Here is a 23,510-nt window from a genome sequence, read left to right on the forward strand (position 1 = left end):
GTGACGCCATAAGCACGCTCCGCGCCGGTCCGCCCCCTAGCAACGGTTGCTAAGGCCGCGCGTTGGGCGAGGATTGCAGAGTCCCGAGCGTGGTGCAGGGTTCTGTGCCTGACTCGGAGGCCTCGCTCTGCACACAGCGCTGTCACTTTTTTTGTTTGTTTTAACCGAGGTGCTCTAGGGGTTGTGTAGCGAAAGCAGCGTTTGCCATCAACGCAGACATACGTGCAGCTTCTGGGAGCTCCTCGAGGTGGCAGCTGCCGACTGTGGGCCTGGCAGGGAGCAGCGTCCTCCTCTTTACACCTTCCCAAACTAATTATCGAGCTGTGTTACAGGATGCCTGGTGCACCTTTCAGCCTAGTCCTGGTTTGCCTGGCCTTGTTCCATATGTGCCAGAGGGAGAGGGGAGCCCAGAGAGCACAGGAACGAGAGGCTGCTTGAGGTGGGGAAGTGGTGGAAGAGAAGGGCAAATGAAGCTGCCCTGACTGCTCCAGCACTCCTGTGAGATGTACAACGCTGACGTAACACACTGAATACATGAACAAAAGGCACCAGGGTGCTGAGAGGACCAAAATTCCCACCTTCCTCTTGAGGGCTTTACGATGTTTCACCTCGTGAGACAGAGCAGACTTTTCAGATTATATAAAATACTGAAGTATGGTTTCTTTAACCCGTGTTTTTTGAAGAGGAATGTGTGGATAGATGAGGGTTAGCTGCCAAAGCCTTTCATTTTTTTTTATGTTATGGGCCAGGCTGCCTTTTATTCCAAATAAACTGCTCAGCCCCTTTGTAAGAACAACCAACTGAAACAGCCATTCTTTACCCAAATCACAGCAGCACCCAAATCAAAGACAACAAGGATGCACGATGAAAGAGCCACATTGTTTGTGCAAATCTGCGTGTCTGGGAAAGATGAGCAAAAAATGTCAGGGGAGGTGACAGTTACCCAAATATATGCATCTTGATCCACATGGAATGACACTAAGGTACCTGAGACATCCATGAGGTCTTTTGTGATCAACTGTACAGTGTGGTGCTACACAAAGTGCACGGATGGAGACTGCAGGACACACACAGTTATTGAAATGAAGCTTAGTGTGAGCATCAGGATTCCACTCCCAGGCACAAATTAAAGAATTATTCTCACTACTTTTAAGGCAGCGGAAGCTCTAGCTACATCGCCTCTGAGACCTCTCCTATAAATACTAAAAACTGTTCACATTTTCAGTATTTAGCATCATAAACCGAATCTGTGTGATAGCTGAACAACTCTCAGTCACATATTAAGCATGCTTGGTTTGTCATAGCCAGGCCAACTCTCTGTTGGGCATCATCTGTTTTCTCTGGTCAGAATTTGCACGCCTTCTGACTTATTCCTCACGATAATACTTTTCACCTGTCTTCATCTGAATTCACCTTGCTGATTTCAGGCCATTTTTTAATTAGTCAAATGTATCTTACATTTTAATCACGTAAAAAAGTCTCCTAGCACATTTCTTTTAATTTTCTCCTGCATGCCTTTCTCTGGAAAGGATTCTTCTGTAAATGCACAGCTAAATTTTCTCTTCCAATTGCAGAAGAAAGTCTACAGGGGGGAATGCACCTGGCTGACAGCATATTTTGCAGCTAAATGACTGAGATTTTTTACAAAGCGATTTCATTCTGAGTTTGTGGAGTGCACACTCAGAAACCCTGTCAGGTCACCAGAAGAGATTAAATATGGAAACTTTCCCTGGGTATCTGAAACAGGCACTACAACGACGTAGTTTCTGCAAAGACCCTCATGAAAGTGGAGTGTTAACAGCTTACCTGACTGCGCTGTGTTCCCCCAAAAGACCCTTTGCTATCATTTCAGGATCACCCAAAATAACTTTGCTCGGCTTTCCTTACGGAAGTCCCAGTGCTGCCCAGCTCATTTTCTGCTGCCACTTTAGCATCCCTTGTGCCCCAGCCTCGCAACGGACGAATCCCTGGTCACGGCTGCCGGGAAAGCCGGTGCAGGCTGGCAGCACATCCCGCAGCAAGCACGGCAAGGGGAGGGAGCCACTCAGCCCTCCCCGGCGTGCCGTGCTGAGCCGTGCCGAGCCCAGCCGCGCCGCGCTGTGCCGTGCGGTGCCGCACCGTCCCGGTGCCTGCGAGCACCAGAGCCCTCCGTCCGCCCGTGCCCGCTTTGCTACAGCTGCATCCATCCCCGCCATGCGAGAGCGATGAGAGCAGCTCCTCCAGACGCAGCCTGGCAATGGAGGATGATTTATTCCAGCTGAGACAGCTGCCGTAAGTAGCAACGGTAGGGGAGCGAGGATGCGCAGGGTTCCTTCTAAACGGGCTGCAGGGATGTTGTACATCCTGGCGATTTTTAAGAGAATTGCTTTTAGGAAGTGTCTCAGGCCCCGGGAAGCAGGCCATTTTCCTTGTGCAGCTGCCTGGCTTCAGCATCCTGGGGGCATGCAGGGATTCGGCTGTTACATAAATCCGATGCGTTTATGTTTTTGCATGAACCTGGTGGTGGTGGAAATAAGGAGGGCTGGAACAAAACCGCGGAAGTGCCAAAAAAATGTTCTGAGAGGAAATGCTCCTATTGCATTTGCAAGGTGCATTGCATCTGTAAATAACGTTGGGCTAAGGAAGGCATCTTCCTCAGCTTCCTGCTTTGAGCCGATGGCAGATCACAACCTCTTTTTGCCAAGGTGTGTTTGCATTGAGTGTCGTTAATATTTGCTAAGTGCATGTTGCAGTAAAGCACACAGTGCTGCACAGGGAGAACGCTGCTGTTCATAACAAACTGTTGGGATGTGGTTGTTGGATGTGTGCAAAAAGGTGAGAGAAGGATTTTAACGGCAAGATTTCCTTTCCTGTTCACGGCTGCAAAATGTTGGCTTTGCAAATAAATGCGTTTCTCCCAGTTGCTCCATTATCACGTGGTTTGAAATATATTCCTGTTTGGAAATCATTCACTCTGCAAGGCGGGGAATAAATGCTTAAAGTTGATTTTCAATATTAATGAGCTCATCTCAATGACAGAGCAACCTGTCCAATAACATTTCTAATAAGCTGAGGAGGTGGACATGAGCTGCAGGTATTTTCAAGTGCTCAGCTCAGCTGTAATCACCTTAAAAGTAAAAATAATGATCCATCATTTACATTAGGCCATTTTCCCCAGTCTCTTTGTTTTAGAAAACTAAGCACAGAGGGCATAAATGTCCTGATGTACTTTTCAATGCAGGTATAATTAGACTTATTCAGTACTGTGGGATCTTGCAAACAAATGCAGCTCTCTGAGAGTGTGGGATGGCCAGTGGCACTGCGTGTTGTTCTTCATTTATGCCAATTTGCTTCGTGTGTTCTCAAATGAAAAGCGTTTTCTTTGATTCTTTGTGATGAGGAATGTGAGCTCTGTACTTGGATTGCCACTGGAGAGTTTATGATTTTCAGATCAATCAGTGTGCCTTTGTATAGCACCTGGAACTCCCCAAAATGCTCAGTTCCAAAAGCCCACTTGAGCTATACAGTATGAAACAGAAGTAATACATGGGTTTTGTGGTGTTTTACATTGGAAAGGTTTTTCTTAGTATAAGAAACGTGGCTTGTAGCTTGCTGAAACATGGTCTATTACAAGTATAGTTGATATGAATGATATTCAGTCATAACCCCGTGGAGCAGTGGCTTTTTGTACCTCCCAAAATCCTTCAGTGAGTTTTGCTTCAGGCTTTGGGGTTACTGAAATTATGGTAATAGTCCTTTTTTTAATGACAAGAAATTGCAAATCTAGTTTCCTTTCTGTATAGTTAAACCAGTTGCTTGCAGAGCTTTTGCAAGTACAACATGAATGGCATTCTCCTATTAATTGCCCTTTGTAATAAAAATAAATCATCTCACAGGTGTGCAACATCAGTGAGTGCTAAGACTTTGCATGTTGTAGACTGTATGAGGATTATATCTTCAGGAACGTTTTTAATCCCAGTATTCCCATAACTATTTACCCCATGCATCTCTCCAGTTGTCCTGTTTCTATGAACATGAGAAGCAGTCCCAAAACATCTCACAGCCAACTGCTTGTGTGTGACAGCCTCACAAAATGATGATTGTACCTCTCTCTCTCCAGATTGTTGCCAGAATATCATCAGTGAGTGCGTGCAATTCCCCAGCTGGGATGTGGTCAGCTGTATTATGTGCCAGGACTGTGAAACTGGAAAGTGTTTTGGATCCCTTTGCTTTATGGTTCTACCACAGAGAAATCCTGAGCTGGACTGGGTGGTTCATTGCAGCCAGGACTCCTTCAGTTGTAGACAACCCATGGGAGACTGAGGTTTTAATTCTTCCATCCTCTTACTGGACCAGAAGCCATTTGCAGCAGTCGTGTAGATTGCCTGTCATTTTGCCCTTACATTCGTATGGATTGCACCATCAGCACTTGTAAGACAAAATAAGATTGCCAAATACATAAAGTCTTTCAGGTCACCTTTAGAAATGACATGCATGCATGTCAGTTTGCTGCAGCTGCATCTGGCAAGGATGCTGCTAGCTTAGTTTTGGCAACCTTTAAAGCAGAGGATTTTAGCTGAAGTTCAAGGGACTTTCTGCTCATCTTTATCATAGAATTAAAATGTTTAAGTACCAGAAGTCAAAGGTAGCAGCAAGAATAATTTAATCTATTTCCAACAACAACAACAAAAAGCTTCACTGAAGTCCAAGAAATTGTCAGTTACCAAGGTGAAAAGTTCCACTGATGTTGGGGTAGACTGAAGGAGGACTGAGGGATGTGTTACACTAACTATGTTAGACCTGTTCTAAAATCTTTGTTTTGTCACATGAAAGTCCAATGATGGCAGGTGGAGCTCCTCCTTGTTATGTGAAGCCTTGCAAAAAGTCACTGTTAAGTAAGTCATGAAGGTTGGATCAGTTCAGCAGTTCTCTTTTCATGTCCTGTTCTCTCCCTGGCCTCACTGCAGAGATCAGCCCATCGCCTCTTTGACCAGATAGCTTCTTAAGACTAACAGAACACAGCAATCCACAAGACATCCACCAAAGCATTCATCCTCATTTCTCTTTTCTTAGGGTAGTCAAGTTTCGCCGCACTGGAGAAAGTTCAAGGTCAGAGGAGGATGCCATTTCAGGAGAGCATGAAATTCAGATTGAGGGCGTTCGGACAGAGCTAGAGGCTATCGAGCTGGAGGATGGAGCTGCAGTGCCAAAAGAATTTGCCAACCCAACTGATGGTGAGCAGGTTTCTTGTTTCCCTTCAAGGAAAAAGCCGTGGCCTCTTCATTTCAGCCAGGATAAGTGCATTGGGTTTAGAGAAGTTAGAGATCCCCAGATCAAAAAAGAAAACAGCAACATAGGCAACACACCTAAACATGGGGATTTAGTTACATTGTCCCCTGAGGATTTCTTTGTGTGTTTCATTTGATGGGGGGATCCAGTTGTCAGCACCTATTTCAGATAGGCAGTTTGGCTAAGTTTCCTTTACAACTGATCAGTACTCCTAAATATCACCATGTTTACTGGAACAGTTACACCTGGCTCTCCTTTAGGGCTGAGCACAAAGCCTCTGCAGTGCTCCTGTCTGCCACTCACCTAGAGGACAAGAGGGACACAGAATGCACTCATATCCCAGCCTCTGCTTTCTGCCTGAGAGAAAAGAGCAGGCTGTCCTGAAGGAAGATGTGAGAAGTGCTAATTGTGTCTTAGCACAAAACATACTGAAGTTCTGTAGAACAGCTGTTTTCCCAGGGACTCATTTATTGACATATTGATGCAGGAGGAGCCGAATGGCGTGAAGTGGATGAGTTTCTTGAAAGCCTTACTGCATCAATGCAAATCTGCAGACAGGTTCAGTTGGCATGTCACCCAAAAAGGTGGAAGCGATGCAACATGCCAGCATGCTGAGCTTCAGTGCTGCAGTCACAGATTGGGGTCCCACGACATTTCTGTTTTATCACTTAGTTTTTGTTTGCTTTCATTTTGGTTTGGTTTTGATTTCTTTTCGATCTTCTGTTCTGTGAGAATGTCCAACTCTTAGATAAAGCTTTTCTGTGGCAAATGTATTTCATTAAGAGCTGGAAGTGTTAAAGCCTGGAGACTTGAACTGTTTTAAACAAATGGAAGATCAAAAGATATTTTGGTTGCACTTCTCATTTTCTGTTTGAGCAAAGGAATTTGAGATATCACTGCTTGTTTAGATGGCACAAAATAACGAGGTAATGAAACAAGAACCCTCAGCATTTTTAACAGAACTGTATTAAGATATAGATGTCCTGGACAAATTCTTCATTCAAATAATTACAGTTTGACTTTCAGTTCAATAAAATATCCTTCTGCACTTTCCAGCCCCTGTATAGTATTGCTCTGTGCTGTTATATATACCTCTCACCAAAGGAAATTGTAAGTCAGTGGCTGGTGGGGTCTCCAAGGAGTAGCAGGCTGAGAATGCACTGAAGTCATTGGTGTGACTCTGATTTATTTCTTTGTCAAGAAAACGTTTTATAAATATTTAGAATTGTTTTGGCTCTAAGACAATTTCTGAAAAACATGGAGATGTTCTTGGGTAGGAGCTGCATAAAAGCAAAGTGGCCCTCTGGTCGTTGTTGTAAATCTAAGCAGATTACCCAGTTAATGCATAGTTACACTGGCAGAAAAGGCTGCATCAAGGGATGCATGTCACGAGGAAAGGAGCACGTTTCTGCACTCAGATTGTTTTCTTTCTAGATACTTTCATGGTGGAAGATGCGGTGGAAGCCATTGGATTTGGGAAGTTCCAGTGGAAGCTCTCTGTTATTACAGGATTAGCATGGGCAAGTAATTGTTAGCAAGATGAATTGCATGGTCACCCGTTACAGAATCCCAGTGATTTCAAATTCTGTAGCCATTCTCTGTAGACAAAAAGTCTCTAAACAGATAAATATGCAATGGAGGAAGAATTTTGCCTGAAATTCTAGAGTGACAGCTGGACTCAAACTTGTTGTGTGGAGGTAAAGAATAACTGATTGATTTCTCTCTTGCTGAAATTCTCTACTTAAAATACTTATTTCAGATGGAAAGGGTACAATCCTATTCCTACAGATCTCAGTTTTCATTTGGTGATTTCACCACATTTATCCCATCAGCCACATCCTCTCTTTGCTGTATTACTCAATATTATTGTAATGTCTGCTTCAGATGAACACCAATTCAGTGCTTCTAGTTTTAAACTTTGATATCAAGAACAGGAAGACAGACTTTGCTTTCACTTTTCTGCTATTTTTGAAGCACTGTATGTTACATCCACAGTGGTGTATTTTTGGGTAATGATGTCTGGAGCCCTTGTTTACTGTGGACACCCCCAGTACCTTGCAAGCACAAGTGTTTTGTTTCACTTACAGAGGAGAAATGTCAAGAGAAGAAGCAAAGTTAGCTTCAAGAAGGAGGATTAATGACTGTTACATCAATCTAATTTACAGGCAGTTCTTTATTTTTGTTTCTTTCTCACCTTTCTAGATGGCAGATGCTATGGAAATGATGATTTTAAGTATCCTAGCTCCTCAGCTTCATTGTGAGTGGCGATTACCAAGCTGGCAGGTTGCATTGCTCACATCGGTAGGAAAAATAACTGACAGCTCCTGTGTTCTGTAAGGTTTTTCCACTCACTGTTATTCAGACATTATGCTTTATATTCCACAGTTAAATCTGTTCATGGCCTTTCTTAAAAGCCAGAGCTTGAAGAAGGGAAACTCAGTGAGAAATGAGGAAAATTTGCAAGCTTTAACTTCATTGTTTCATGTAATTTCCAGGAAAATATATGAATTGACTCAGAATAATTGCCATTATTTTAAATGGGCAAGATTTCATTCTTCTCCGAAGACAAGTAGCCTTGCAGAGATTCAGTCTGCTGAAATTCACCCCAATTCCTGGACAACAAACTCCCTATCATCTCAACAGATGTAAAGTAGGGCTGGAGTGCATTTTGAATAATCTCACTGTATGAATAATTGCCTTTAAGAGTCTTCACTGCAGAGGAACCCAGAACACGTGAAAATTTTGGTCTGCTGTTAGTGCTGAAGTTTTCAAGTTTCATTTGAAATTGTGTTTTCTTTGCTGTTGAATGGGAATTGTCACTTGTCTTGTTGTTAAGGAGGAGACTTTTTTTCTGGTGTTTCCTAGGTAGTGTTTGTGGGAATGATGTCCAGCTCCACCCTCTGGGGAAACATTTCAGATCAGTATGGGAGAAAAACAGTAAGTGCTCAGCTCCTACTGGAACATGTGGAAGTAGTGCAGCAGTGTGCATACTTTAGTGAGTGATGTTTACAGGTGTCACAGCTCGTATGTATGTAGAGTTAAGCAGAATTAAGGAGAGCCAGAAGTGATCTCCCATGAAATAAAAGAAGTCTGGGAGACTAAAGCAGAAAATAAGAAGTGAGAAAAATAAGAGCCGGGTGGCGTGAAGCATTTTGTTGTTGGGAAAGCCTCTGGGAAATTCTGGGTGCAGTACAGCAAATCCTTGTACAGATGGAGGAATTCTCTGCTCACTGTGTGAACGGGTTGATAATCTCATCACCTACTGGTGGTGTTAGTGTCCTGGTAACAGCCGTGCCACCTTAGACTCGCCTTTAGGAAACCTTCAGCTGTTGGACTTAGAGAAGTAACACTTGAACTTTCTGGCTGTGAAGCTCTAGTTTACATGTTGTTCATGTTGTGTTACAGCAGAGACTTTATTTTTCCCTTGCTTGTTTGTTAAATGCAGGGCCTGAAGATTAGTGTGTTATGGACTCTGTATTATGGGATCCTCAGCGGTTTTGCACCGATATACAGCTGGATCTTGGTGCTGAGGGGCCTGGTGGGCTTTGGGATTGGAGGAGTGCCACAGTCGTAAGTAAATATTCACAAGTCTCTTTTCTATCTTCGTGTTACTTTTTTTTAATGCTTATGTCCAATTGAAGACTTCCCTCAGTTTAGTTATCCCAAGCCCACTTTCCTTTTAGTTTTTTGGAACTAATATATTAAATTCTGATAAGCCTTTGAAGATATCTAATAGATCACTAAGGTGATCTATCAGCCTACAGTGACCTCTGTGTGAAAAAACTAGGTACTTAAATGTAATATGTTGTATGCCTTGAGTCCTATTAAGTTCCTCTCATTCCCTCAGGTGAAAAGGAGAGGCCCAAAACAGCCCAGCTAGCAGTGGATTAAGTGCAATAGACAGCATTCTGTAGCCGTGCCCAAACACTGCATTAACAAATTGTGCTGGGAGTGGTCAATAAGGGATGCCATGGACTTGTTGCAAGATAGATGATGATCTAAACACTAGCAGTTAGAGGTTTAGTGAAGCCTCGACTGCTGCTGCTTTGTAAAGCTCTAAAATACTGTTCAATCAGAGCCTCAACTTTTACATCGGAACCTGATCTGGAGTTCCAGAGTCACGTAGCCCAAACCTGGAGCAGTTCAGATGTCTTTGTGGCTCAGACACTTTCTGGTACGAAGGTAGTGTCAGGATATTTCTCTAGGACTGTATCATTCCATTCTGAAGAGGAGGATCTCTAAATTTTCCATTTTAATAAATAAATCTGTTCTTGGCTTTTAATTATAAATGGAAAGGGATGAGTATATCTAGTCTTTCTCCATGTAGTCTTTCATCCTTATTAATAATTGATATTTTGCCCCGTGGAGGTGCTATTTCAGAGTAATCAGAGCCTAACTTTGATTGATGGCTCATAGACTTCTTGACAAGGCAAGTCAATATCCTGTCTTTTCTATTACCATTCCCAGATAAAAGATTCAGAGCTGAGATGGAGCTTCACAGTTTTATTAATTTTCTCTTACTGCTCATCTGCTCCCTGTTAGAAGCTGCACACAAGCACAACATGCATGTAAAATTGAAAGTTCTTATCCTGCTGTGTATTGAGCAGCAGTGAGGCATTTTCTGCCATGCAGTTCCAACTGAGCACAACTGGAATGAGGCAGGAGAACAACAAAGACGCAGCATCAGAATTAATAATGCCTCATACTGCAAACTCATATTAATGGTGTTCCACAGAGCCCCAGTGGAACAGTTACAGCTCAGCTAATACCACTTTGCAGAGAGGTGGATAAAGCATAAGAGCTGCATGACTTAATGAGGGACAAAGAGGAACTGGTTACAGAGCTCAGAGGGGATTCCATTGCTGCTGAGTCTGCTTCTTGCTCCAACTATAACAGCAATACCTTTGATAAAAAGAATTAATATATATCTGGCATGAGAAATAGCTCCTTCCTAGTATTAAGTAGACACTATTACTTTGGCTACGAGTAGCTGTATTTCAGGGAAATAACACTGGCATCTTTATAATTATATTGTTGTATTCTATAGTTGGTATGGGAGAAAGATTTGTATGAAACGTGCTGCTAAAAGGAATACACCCAGCAGTAATAAATCAACTAACTATAGCAGATGTCCCTTTCCCTCTGCGTATGTTGGACCTGCACCTGAGGCCTCTTGGAATTTCCTGTGAGACAGTATGTCACCATAAGTATGATTGTTCACTCATATTGCAACATCCAGTCTTTCAAAGATATTGTATTCTTTCAAAGCTGAGGATGAGCCAGTGGAATCCAAAGAGAGTAGGAGCCAAGAGTCTTAGCAGACTGAAGATGACAAGAGAGCCTTGGCTGTCTGCTGCCCCTTTGGTTCTGCCTTCTGTCCACGCAGAAGCCATACTGCTGGCACAATCATGGAATGGCAATTCTGCAAAGTTAGACAATTTCTTTTTGATTCCTCGTTGTAAAAGAATGGGAATTATGTTATACCAATAGCACAATCAGATCTTGAAAATAATTATGTCTTAGAAAGTTGAAACCTGGCAGAGTAGGCCAATGTGATGTTCTCTGAGCCAGGTGTAAGTAAGAACTTAACTAGCAAGAGTTTGCATGGACTGCTGATAGACCATGCTGAAAATGCAGACATCATGCCTGTCCCAGATCAAAGCAGTGTTAAGCAACGTGTGCAGCAAGAACTGTTACATTTAGCTAACAACTATAAGCCACGTGAGCAGAGCAAATTCTGCCTTCTCTTGCAGTGATGAACTAAAATAGAGTGGAGTGGTTCAGCAGAGTCTGAACCAGTGTGCACACCTCCCTGCCTCTGAAGACTAGGAAGGGTTTTTGTTACTCCTGTGGTTTTGGCAATGTTAATAAAAGGCAAGCACAGTGTCTGACATCTCTCAGTGTGCTAACATGATGTTTTTCTCAATGTTCACTCTTACAGGGTAACCTTATATGCCGAATTCCTTCCAATGAAAGCCAGAGCAAAATGCATTTTATTAATAGAGGTGAGCAGTGTAGCTATGTGTGCTGGTCCACAGGGGACAAATTCTGCTGTTGGTTGCAACCATTCAGCTCTATTGATTAATAATGTCAGACATGGCAGCAGTCAGGTCTGGACTGTTAAGTTAGCGTGGAGTTCTCCAGCACTGAGGCCAGTGGTCCCAGAACAGTGCCAAGTATGCAGCATTTCTGAAGGCAGCATGCAGAGATCCCTCTGGTGACCTAATGCTGCAGTGAAGTTGATGTACAGCTCAGTAATGGATAACGAAGAGGTGACTGTACAGTAAGTGCAAGGCTAAATTCAGCTCTCCAGATTCAATCCAAATGTATCAAAGTCACACAGAGAGGAATTTTGCCTTATAAATACTTTAAAAGCAAAATTTGCAGCCCTTGAATTGAAGTGTGCCAGTAGAAGACAGTTAAGCAGAGAGCAGTGCTGTTACTTGTCTGACGTGGTCCTTTTGGAAGGAGCATCCCTGTGGCAAACCTCACTACACTGAAACAGCTTCTCAGTTACTCAAACAGTTTCCCAAGGTAACTGCTGGCTAGTCCTACTTTCAGTTGCTTAAGTTTTTGTAAATAGAGTTCAGCAGGTGAATCACTGCCTTCTGTGTCATTTTTGTTCTGCCACAGTTTGGCTACCTCAGAGCAATAGTGGGTAAGAAATATATTCTGAGCATTAAAGAGTGAGCTGTCAAGAAAAAGAAGATTATCTTTTTACGGGTTCATAATCCAGAGGAGAATAATCCTGCATGGCTAGGACATGCAACAGGTTGCCAGCTCCATTATTTGCTAGGAAGGTATCAATTGCTTCTTTCACTCATAGGACAAACTCTGTGTGGCTTTGCTGGATTGGTTTTGCAAAGGAAGACAAATGCAGTAAATGTGGCAGTGTTAGGTGGGTACAATACCCATACATAGGTGGTAGTAGTCATTTTGCTTAAGAAGCAGAATGTGATGAGTCTGTTCCTTGTAAGAAGCTGCCTCTGGTTAAACAGGAGTGTCACAAGAAAGCTGACATTAGCTTTTCAGAGCTGAGCTTCTGCAACATGTACACAGATCCCCAGTACATCTCTGGATTTCTGTTTGCATGCAGTGGTGTATATTTGAAATGTCTCTGGCATTTCTCTCAGCTGTCCCTGGAGAGCACATTTCTGAATGTTTCAAAGAATGCTTAATAGCATTCTCATCTGTGACTGTTTCTTTTCCCTTTGGCAGGTCTTTTGGGCCATTGGAACTGTGTTTGAAGTGCTCCTAGCAGTGCTGGTGATGCCCACTCTTGGCTGGCGGTGGCTTCTCATTCTTTCTGCCCTCCCACTTTTGCTCTTCGCTGTCCTATGTTTTGTAGGTATTCTCTTAAAGTGTGTTTAAAAATGCAAATTCTGGAATGCCTAAAGCATCTCGTTGTCTGCTCAGGATGCTTTGCCTTCCCCACTGAGAAAGGATAATGTTGAGATCCTGCAATAATGCTCAACATTTCTTGAGAATGGGAAAGAGAAAACAGAGTTCTGGAGTTCTGACTTTATGGCAAAAAAAAGCTGTTTGGCAGTTTCTCAAAGCCTAGAGAGGAACTTGACATTTGACACAAAGGGGGTTTTCTGATTTGTTAAAGACCAGTTCTGTGGTCATGTCTTATGTTAGATTTCCCACTGTAAGCTCACCAATAAAGTCTGCAGTTTGTTGGTTGCTGTGTTTTTGACATCATTATGCATATGATCTGCTTTGCTCTCATAGTGGCTGCCAGAAAGTGCAAGGTATGATGTATTATCTGGAAATCAAGAAAAAGCAATTGCTACTTTGAAGCGGATAGCAACAGAAAATGGAGCTCCGATGCCTCTAGGAAAATTAATTATTTCCAGGCAGGTATGTATGGGTAACTGACACATTAATCACTTGGGATAACAGTGAAACTGTACTGTAGGCATAGGGATTTATGTAACCAAATAATCCTTGTTAACTTTAATTTTAATGTCTCAGCCACTAACCGAAAAAGAGAGATGATCATATATGCCCAAACCACAGTGAGAAAGACCCTATTTTTGAAGAATATCACACCTCCCAGGATCTGAACTCATGGGATGAGGTGGAATCAGACTCTCTAGGTGCATCTCTTGAATTTAATCCTGGTCTTGTGGAGCTGGAATGCTACAAGCTCCAATTCAGTCCTATTGCATGGAGCAATTCAGGTTGTTACTTCTGAACTGTATGCTACTGCATGAATTACATTGGATTTCTTTTCACTTTAGTGTTACATGGCCAACTTTTCAGCACCCCTGTCAACATATAAATTGGCTCTATGTTTACAAAACACAGAGCAGACTTTCACAGATAAAAAATGTTACGAAGCTAGCAGGAACAGCAGAGGCAAACCTGCAGGTTCGAACAGCAGCAAAATTGTAGAATGAAGCAGGAGATTTTTAGAAATGGCCTTAATAATTGGAGATACAAGCTCAGTTTTCTGCAGCCCAGATGGGTGAGGACTGGAGCTCTTGCGCCTTTCACCAATACTTGGTTCAGTCAGGGCAATGATGATGGGCTGTGCAGGAATGCTCTGCAAGTTTTGGAAGATTCTGTTTTTAGGGTGGGGTGGGAAAGCACTTTTCCTTAACCACAGGTTTATGAGCTGTGTCTGCCACTCTGTTTTAGAAACACTCTGTTGAAAAGAGGTCTGCTTGCTGGTAGGCTGCTTGTAGTTCCTTGGCACCTTGCCCTGGGTCTCAATGGGCTGTGCTAATTCAGCAGAGCTGACTGAAGGCCACGTGAACCCTATGCTAGCTGTGCATTGGCAAAGTTCTGCTGTTCCACTTTCCAGCCCCTCCTTTCTCAGATTCTCACCTTCCTCATGAAGCAGCACTGCTCCATGTGCGTGAACTGTTCTGAGAACGCTGTGCTCCTAGGGAATTCCACTTGGCAGAGGAATTCCTTACTTCATTGTGGCTCCTCCAACCTGAAGAGTCCCAGATTCACACTGAACTTGCCCAAGTACATCATACTGTATATTGTTATCCCTTGCCACTGTACTTCCTTCAGTCTGGGACCTGTGAGCACCCTGATTCTCTGATTTACATTTGTTTTCAACAGGAAGACCGAGGAAAAATGAGGGACCTTTTTACACCCCATTTTAGATGGACCACGTTGTTACTCTGGTTTATATGGTAAGAGAACATATAAATGGTTCAGCGCCAGCACTATTCTAATGGATTTTAATTGAGGTGATTAACAGTATCACTAAAATACAGCAACTTCCTCCTCCTCATGAAAAAAAGCCCAAACTGCATTGATTTGTAATTTATTAAACCACTCAGTCACTAGCATTCTTGATCTAATTGTCCCTTCCTTTTCTAACTGCTGATAGGAAATGGCTTTGAGGTGGCACTTGGTGGAAGTCCTCACACAGTGGGTTTGGTTGTGGTTCCTGTTGTTTATCATAGGTGTGGTCAGCTGAGATTTCCTCTCTTCTTTTCGTCCCTGCAGGTTTTCCAATGCTTTTTCATACTATGGGTTAGTTTTATTAACTACAGAGTTCTTCCAAGCAGGAGATGTCTGCAGCAGTGAGTACTAGACCATCTCTTCTTTTTAATGATCCCTGTAAAGTAATGGAATATCTTTTATTTGATGACTTTCAGCAGTTAGTTTGGAAAGGACCGTGGTTGCCAGCCTGAATTTTAAGGCATCTCCTTTTTATTAAATGCTATTGGCAGACATTGCCTTGTTTCCCACACAATGCAGAGAGGTCCTGCAGTGTCTGTGAGCCCCAAATGTAACACAGCAAGACAACCTTCAAAGGAGAGCTTTTAGGAAATGTGTCTGTTCTTCTTGAGTAAAGAACGATTGAATAAATGTAAGCTGCTAGATTTGACAGGCCTAATTGGTTCTGAGATAGAGAAAACTGCTGCTCCCGTGGAGCTCCCAGGTCCTTAAGATGTGAAGACCTGTGGAGAAAAAAGATAATGCAGGGAAAGCAACGCCCTTTCTGTCGCAGGTTTTTATGTATAAAAAAAAGCTTTGACTGCATCAAGAAGAGGCTTAAGAAGTTGGATTCCCCAGGGGAGGCATGGCTTTATTCAGAACGTTTGAGATTAGTCAAAACTGTCTGGTAGTTTGAAAACTATGGAAGGGGATGGGCAGCATTGGAAAAGACACGGAATCAGAGCTTCCACAACAGCGCAGTCCTTAAAAATACTGTTTTGTTTTTTTTCCCACAAGGACTTGGAATTATTCTGTCTTCTCAAAGTCCAGAAGAAGGGTTAAATCCCAATTTATGTAGGGAGAAACCTGTGTTACGAATGTTAATTCTGCTCACTTCATAAGCCCTGGGCTGGGAAATCACTAAGCTCGTAAAGCTGATATTCAGGTGTAAGTTTTCGTTCTGGTTGCACATGTAAGACATCCTGCCACATGTAAGACCATCAGCTGTTCAGTTCCAGCTGTGTCTTCTGCTCTGAATACACTTTCTGTGCAGCAGCATTTCTTTGCTTCACATCCCTTCCTTTATTTTCAGCAGTAAGAATGGTTCCTTTACCAGGAGTAAAGGAAGCTGAGCAGAGAGCAGATTACTTAAAATATGTTTAGGTTTTTTGTTTGTTTTTTTCTTTTCTCCTACAGTTTCCAGTAGAAGAAAAGAAATTAAAGCAAAGTGCAGCCTGACCTGTGAGTATCTGACAGAGGAAGACTACACTGATCTGCTCTGGACAACCCTGTCAGAATTCCCAGGTAAGTGGTGATAAAAAGCTCCAGTTTTTCACTGCCAGTAGCTCAGTGTAATTGGAATGGACTTTGGTATGATAGAAAGTGGGCTCTCCTTTTGGCCTAATGCCACTGTATTTCCAGAAGCAGTGGGGCTCCTTGCTTGAACTGTTTGATACATGCAGTACACACAGTAGCTGTAGCTCCCTTCACAGCCCCACAGATCAAATCACTAGTAATTGCTTTGTGAACCTATAATGGCCTGTCTTACTATGGATTTGTTCCAAGAAACATATTAGGCATTCAGAGGAAGAGTAACGATTAGATAAAAGGGGCAGAATCACTTGACTTTTATCCATAAGTGACTATCCAAGGCTATTTTAAAAGGATCCTGGATGTAGTGAATCAATGGAGGACTTGCTTCATAACACTCCGTCCAGCACAGCTGTGATTTTCAGTCAATTTAAGATGAATTTCAATGGACAGTCTTTCAGGGGATGATCCAGATAGCATTTAATAGCTGGTGTTTCTTCAGATGTAAAAGATGATCTCTCAGTACTACCCTGTTTGAAATACTGCAGTGAGGCAGCAGTGGGGATGTTTGCACCGCTCTATATTGTAGTTTCAGGGACATGAAATCTAAGAGAAGCCATTTAATAGGTGAAAAGTTGTGAGTCTGTGGCAAATGTGCATAGCCCCTACCTAATGAGAGTAGGTAGGACAGTCTGGGAAGGACGTGAGTGAATGGAAGACAGAACGTAGTCTTGGACTGATGCTATAGCTGAACAGACTGGTCAGGTCCTGACAAATACTGAGACAGGGGGTAAGAAATACAAACTGGGATATCTCTGAATGTGACACTGGCAACATTGGTACTGGCATAATCTCCACTCTTGCTGTGCGTCTGCTTTTAAAGGGATCTGGAAAAACTGCAGAAGAGAGAATATTTAAAAATATGAGACTTAAAGAGCTTGATCCATTTATATTATCACAGAGCAGGTGAGAAGTGATTTGATGGCAGCATGTAAAAAAACTCAATGGCTAGACAATATTTGGGTCTAAGCAGTAGAAAGATTAGTAGGGGACGGTGGTTGGAAGCTGAACAAAAGATATTCCAGTCAGACATAAGGCAGGCATTTTTAGCACTCAGTAGGCAGTATTTAGCAGATGTCAGAGTTGACTGCTCACTGCTACACCTGTGTGTCCCCCAGTGAGCGTGCAGGCAGGTGGATTACTGTGAATGTGGAGCAAAGCTCACATGCTGGGACACAGAGTGACATTTTTGCATGTGATAACAGTAATTGCACCGATCTATTCCACACCTCTGCTCCATTCCTCTGCCAGCAAAGTACTGTGAGAGCAGATTTTCAAATCTAACTAACATAGCCTATGTGAAAAGCCAGCTGATGCAGCTTCCACCTGTGCTTACTTCCCAACAATCAACTTGCCTCCTTCTACAGGTGTGTTAGTAACACTGTGGATTATTGATCGCATAGGCCGCAAGAAAACCATGGCCCTGTCCTTTTTTGTCTTCTCGTTTTGCAGCCTGCTGCTGTTTCTGTGTGTTGGAAGGTAAGTAAAACAGTGAAATGCCAGTGCTGACTCTGTGTTCTTTCTTAATCGTGGTGGGAGACAACGTTTGGTTTTTGGGGCTGAAGAGCAAGGAAGTACAAAATAGGCAGAGGAGAGCTCTCTGCATTTAAACCTTTTGGGGCACAGCACAGGAACTGTGTAATGAGAAACCTTTCAAAGCTGCAAAGGTTCAGTTGGTATGTAGGGTCGTGTGTTTTAAACAGATGAGCTACAGTCTGACTTCCTTCTTGTGTGTGCCAATTTTTTGTTGTTAGCACCATTCATAACATGGAATATATTTTTCTTACTTAGATAAGCTTAGGCACTGGCTGTTTGTTTCTGCAGTCCACAGCTGTCAGTTAGAATGAATACCCTTAGAAAGCTGATGTGACTGTGGGAATGCAGATTGTTTGGCATCGTTATTGTGTTAAGGGCCCAGAAAAAATAAGAAGGGTTCATTAAAAAAAAAACAAAAGAAATGGTTGTAATGAAATTAGCATTTTTTTAATTGCACGTGCCTCCAAGTTAAACAAACAGATTGTACAGAACAATCCCAAACACTGCTCTCCTTTTTATTCTCACAGAAATGTTCTTACTGTGCTGCTCTTCATTGCAAGAGCTTTTATTTCAGGAGGATTTCAGGCTGCTTATGTTTACACTCCAGAGGTAAGGAGGCTGGTTTTGTAATGAGACTATTTAAGGGGAGTGAGAGCGTGGTGGGAAAGTCATTTTTATGACCTCTTCACAGTGGACCAAACCCCAGATGTGAGTTCATGATCTCAATGTTGTCTTGCAGAACTCGTTGCAGTGCTATTTCCATTGATTAAGGAGGTTGGAAGGGAGCTGCTCACTTGAGTTAATGGGCTGGTGCTTTCTCCACAGGTTTACCCAACAGCCACACGTGCTTTGGGCCTGGGAACGTGCAGTGGAATGGCCAGAGTGGGAGCCCTCATAACGCCATTCATTGCACAGGTAAAAACCCTTCCCTCATTACTGATGGCCTGGGAAGGTGATGGAGAACCTGGCTCCTCTCTGTAAGAGCCACACCAAGGTCAGTCTGTGCGTGATATGTTGAAGGATAGTTGTTGCCCAGTCCCTGAAGAGAGTTCAGGCTCATCTCTTATTTCAAGGGTCTTATGATGGGAGATAAATAACTACAGAGCAGGCTGCTGGATGGATGTGGGGGCTCCTCGGAAGGCACCCATCTAGGAGATGGGATCTGTGAGGGGCTTACAGGTTTCTGTGGGTTGTGCAGTGCTGCTTTTCCTTTGAGACCTCAAGTTCTAGGGAATGTGAACCTGCAGCACACGTGGAATGCTAGGCAGGAGGTCTGGGAGAGCCAGGCTCTGTGGGACAGGACTAAGAAGGCTGTGTCAGGAACTGCTGCTCTGCAAAAAGCTAAGTAGAAAACTTATGACTGTAGTCTTTGAGGAAAGAAAAGTATGCAGCCCTAAAAATCCTCCTGGTGGTAATATTTTGTATTTTCTGCAGGTGATGTTGGAATCCTCAGTCTATTTAACACTGGCTGTTTACAGTGGATGTTGCCTGCTGGCTGCTGTGGCTTCCTTCTTCTTGCCCATTGAAACAAAAGGTCGTGGCTTACAGGAGTCCAGCCACAGAGAATGGGGACAGGAGATGGTTGGGAGAGGATCTCATTCCCCAGGAGTCACCAGGTCTAACTCTGGGTCACAGGAGTGATGAGACATGAAATCCTGCTGGAGGAATGGATGAAATAAGCAAGATAAGTTCCCAAAAAGGCCAACTCTGAAGCATAGAAAGCAGACCATTCTGTCACTGCCAACGTCATGTGTCAAACTGCAGGAACTTTTGGGTTGAACCTCAGTAAATTGTGTCACTACTGCTCTTTGCTCACACACATAAAGACTTCACTTCCATGCTGAAAGGCATTTGATCCAGATGTCGTTTGAATTTTAGCAGGAAGGGTTTTTCTTAAGTCTGTTGTGCTTGCATGGTCAGCTACTCAGCTTACAATGTCCCGTGTCAAGCAGATAATTAACTGAATGCCACTTGGTATAAGCTGTAATTAAAATAATGTACTCTCGATGCCTAAAAACAAAAGATTAATATTTATTGTGTACTTGGTATAGCATATGGTGGATTCCATACACTACAAAATAGGTTTTACGAACTAGATGCCTGCCTTGCACTTTTTAGCCATCATCAACAACAACAATGCAGTAAAAGCAAACCAACCAATGCTTACTATTCCCTTGCTTACGGGTTCTGCTCCTTGAGAATTAACAGGCACTGTGAGGGAGATTGCTTGGAATCTATTTCCTGAATGCTTCTCCCACTCGAGGCAGGTAGTTTGAGTTGGTGAGGAGTGGTGTTTGCTGCAGAGATGGGATCTCATATGAGAGGTGTATGTACTCTGTAACTCTTGATGCTTTGGAGCAGAATATGATTTTTCTACCATTGCCAGGAACATTGAGCACTGTGTTGCTTGGTGAAGACTGCTTCAGCTGTGCTGGTGTCTCTTTGTGCGTGGAGATGCACGCTGTGGTTTTCTGCATGGGCTCAGGTCTGTTTCTGCTCAATTTGCCTAAGTGTGTTCCTGCAGTGGTGTACCCAGAATGTTTGGTGAAGATGCCTCAGTCTGAATGGCTACACGGAACAGTTTGGAAGGTGCCTGTTTGAAGTGTCTCCCAACAGAAGCTGGTCTCCTGACAGCTGGATTGGACTTCTCAATAGCTGCAGATTGCATGACTGCAGTGGTAAGCAGGTGACAAAGGAATGTAGCTGGCATCGTGTCAGAAACAAAAATCCTGGGAAGAGCTAAACCACAATCTTCCTGAGAAGAGGAACTTCATTCCTTCAGACGTAACCAGTCCGTGGAGGCTGATGATCCCTGCTCTTGGTGGAGAATGCAACAGAGTTCAGGTGAGGATAAGTTTGTCTTGTTTGTCAGAAATTTGTCTTTGCAGGGAGTCAGAATTCAGAGCCTGTGGATATGCAGCAAGAAAATACAAACAGAAACTGAGACCTGTCTGAGCATCTGTGGCTCAGTTTGCTATCTGAATTCCTCACTATAGAACACATGACCCAGTGGAATGAGATGGACTAGATGCTAATCAACAGGCTGTGGGAAAGCAATACATTTTTTCTAATATGTGTGGTCCGTTGTCTCACAGAAACATAGGTAAATGTGCAACAAGTTTTGCACAATAAAGTATTTTAAGTATTCTGGGAACCAAGCCCCTCTTCTGTGGGGCAATAACAGGTCGCTGAGTGTTTTTGGGTGCAATACAAATGAACACTGTTGGGTTCACCTTCCACTTAGGGATTTGCAGCACTGTAGTGCTGTGTAATGCTCTGAGACATGTTGGGCTGTTTGTTTGTTTATGGCGTCGAAGGAGAATTAGACAAGAAACTGAGGGAACTCAGACTAATTTAGAAAAGGCCAAAGAGTTTGTTGATATTCCATGTTTGAGTGTCTTCTGCTGAGAAAAGCTGGAGTTTGACATGGCACCAGAATGTCTGTCTGCTCACTTACTGCTTTCTGATGGTGGCTGCAGTGAGAGATTCTGGGAGCAGTTGGTGCAAGCAGGCTCTTTTCTTTTTGTGGCTGTCTGAAAATGCAGCTGAGCTCGCAGGGGATCCTGCTGTAGATATGGTGGATGATGTAGGAATGCACTGTCTGTTCCAGTGACTGTTGCTTGGTGTGGGTCTGGTTATCTCTGATCTTTGTCTCTGCTGTGTCTTTATCCTGTGTGCTCGGTCTCCAGCAAGCTCAAATTCCAGTCAGCCCTCAGTAAACAGACAGGGCTCTCATGGAGCTGACAACCAGTGCACGTAATTTGTTTTTGCCACCTTTTATCAGGCTGTAGTTGGATAGCTTTCTCTAATATACTATGCAACTGGGGTAGCTCAGTGCTGCCTCAGAGATGCACTGACTCATTTCCCTTGGATGCACGAGGGATGGACGTGGTGCAGCAGAAGAAGGAAGCATCTCCTGGATGCTTACAGTTCAGTGAACACCCCAAAACTGGAGTGCCTATAGGAGAATCCAGCTGGGTGTGAGCCCACCTTAGAGGTCAGGGTGAATGAAATGAAATCCATGGCTGGATGAATGCCACCTCGCAGCCTGGCTGCTGCCTTGGTTTGTTATTGAAAGCCTTTTCGTTAAAGTTCTGCTTTTCCAGTGTTAATGTTCACAGGGCACTTTGTTATTTTTTGAGCCAATATTCAACAGCATTGCAATGGCCTTCAAAACGTGCATTCAGAGGGTTTAGGGAAGTAGAGATGTCGAGTAAACATCAAACAAGATATGGCCCACGTGAAGACTTGTAGGTAACACACAGCCTTTGGATGCTGTTGAGTTCAGTGTTAACCTGTATTAAAATAAAAATTGAGGGCATTTTTGCTTTTCACTTTTTGCAAATTCTGCAACTGAGAATGTATCTGACAACACGAGTGTTATTAAGAAAGGAAGGACACTGTAGACAGCTCACTGAAAAACCAAGGGATGTTTGGCTTGATACACTGCAGCCTATAACCACGTGTCATATGGTCAGTATGGCAACACCATTGATGTACATAAGCTTCCAAAGATCCTTTTACACACTGAGTATTTTTCACTGATGAAGGAATGAATAGAGCTAGTTCATTGAGAACAATGAAGTGACATAGTTTTGGATTCTAACTGAGAGCAAAGAGAGTTGTGGGATTCAGAGTTTTGCTATCTGTTCAATATATTAATGTGCAAAGCTGTTGTGGGAAAAATAATTCTCCAAGTGTGCTTTGATGGAATGATTTCGTATTCCTAAATGCTTGCAGAAAGAACATTGAATGTTTTCCTGTGTTTGAATGTACAGTTTCTAAGCTGGATACGTTTTAATGTTTAAAAACTTTGTGTATATGGAGCTTGTTGTAAAATAATCCTTTTGTTCCTCTGTTACTGATGCAACATTGGATCGTTTAATTCCACACTAGATATTTTATGTTGGACAAATAAATAGTTTTTTCAGTAAAAATGGCTGTTCCATAGGGCTGTTACAAAGGTAAGTAGCCTCAGTGGGGTTTGTCATGATGGTCAGATACTGGATGCCTTCAGGGCAGGGAGGCTTCTATTAATTTACTTCTTCATGTAAACTTTACTCATCTCATTACTGTAAGACATAACTGTGTAACTCTGACTGCATTCCTCTGCTCTTCCAATGGCGTTTTGATGCCCAGTGATTTACAAACAAAAAGAGGTTTGTATCTGAGCCACCACAGCTGATGATCCGCTATCGCAGCGTGCTCCCATCTCAGCGTGCAGCAGCTCTGCTCTCACTGCTGTGAATTTGCATGGTGGCAGCAATACTTGGGAGAGTATTTGTTCTGTGTCTTCTGTGAATTTTTGGCATCTTCAGCCATTCCTGAAGCTCATTCTGCTTTCCAAAATGCCAGAGCTGCCGCTGGCTCACAGAGGATAACTTTACTGATACTTGGTGCATTTCCAGGTTTGTTTTGTGTCACAGGCCATCGCTGTGAGTTCCTGAATTGTGCTGACTCTGCTTCTGGAGAGGACATTTTTTGCTTGTCCAGAACACATTTGCAGTAGCTGTCCAGGCTCCCTCCTGGTTCTCTTACTGTTGCCACAAAATATGAACTTAACTCTCCATGATTCTTCCACCCCATGGTGTTCCACGGCTTCCAGCAGTGCAAAATACTGCTCCTGTAGCTCTGCTCTCCAAGCAGAGCCCAGCTGAGCCCAATGGCAGAACCCCACACGGTTCTGTCTGTGAGCTCTTAGCGGTCTGAGGGCTACAGGCAGCCACATGCAGCCACCCAAACAGCTTCACACTGCACTGTTTCAGCTTTGTTTGTCTACTAAGAAAGTGAAATGACAGCTGTTCCTTCTGCAGGAGGAAACATCCAGGAAACACGTAGCATTAAACACTGGGAGAAGGAATGGTGATCTGCTGGAATGTTGCTGTCAAATCAGCAATTGAAGTCCAATCCATGGTACTGTTACAAAA

At 43.2% G+C, this 23,510-nt stretch overlaps 1 protein-coding gene across 2 annotated transcripts; it reads left to right on the forward strand.

Moving 5' to 3' along the window:
* The first annotated feature begins 1,980 nt into the window (after window positions 1–1,980).
* On the forward strand, window positions 1,981–23,417 carry LOC125701513 (SV2 related protein). 2 transcript variants are annotated; one of them, XM_048963625.1, is made up of 16 exons: window positions 1,984–2,271; window positions 5,053–5,213; window positions 6,703–6,788; window positions 7,471–7,569; window positions 8,134–8,205; window positions 8,714–8,838; window positions 11,210–11,273; window positions 12,487–12,612; window positions 13,003–13,131; window positions 14,350–14,423; window positions 14,743–14,819; window positions 15,874–15,981; window positions 17,415–17,526; window positions 18,111–18,192; window positions 18,409–18,498; window positions 19,018–23,417. In XM_048963625.1, the coding sequence occupies exons 1-16, from the start codon at window positions 2,237–2,239 to the stop codon at window positions 19,222–19,224; spliced, it is 1,647 nt and encodes a 548-aa protein (XP_048819582.1). In that variant the 5' UTR covers window positions 1,984–2,236; the 3' UTR covers window positions 19,225–23,417. The 2 variants fall into 2 exon arrangements, with proteins under 2 accessions (XP_048819583.1, XP_048819582.1); XM_048963626.1 differs by lacking the exon at window positions 18,111–18,192 and having other exon boundaries at window positions 1,981–2,271; window positions 19,018–19,128.
* The last annotated feature ends 93 nt before the right edge of the window (window positions 23,418–23,510 follow it).

The sequence above is a fragment of the Lagopus muta genome, chromosome 17, assembly GCF_023343835.1.
Source record: "Lagopus muta isolate bLagMut1 chromosome 17, bLagMut1 primary, whole genome shotgun sequence".
In the NCBI taxonomy this organism is placed as follows: domain Eukaryota; kingdom Metazoa; phylum Chordata; class Aves; order Galliformes; family Phasianidae; genus Lagopus; species Lagopus muta.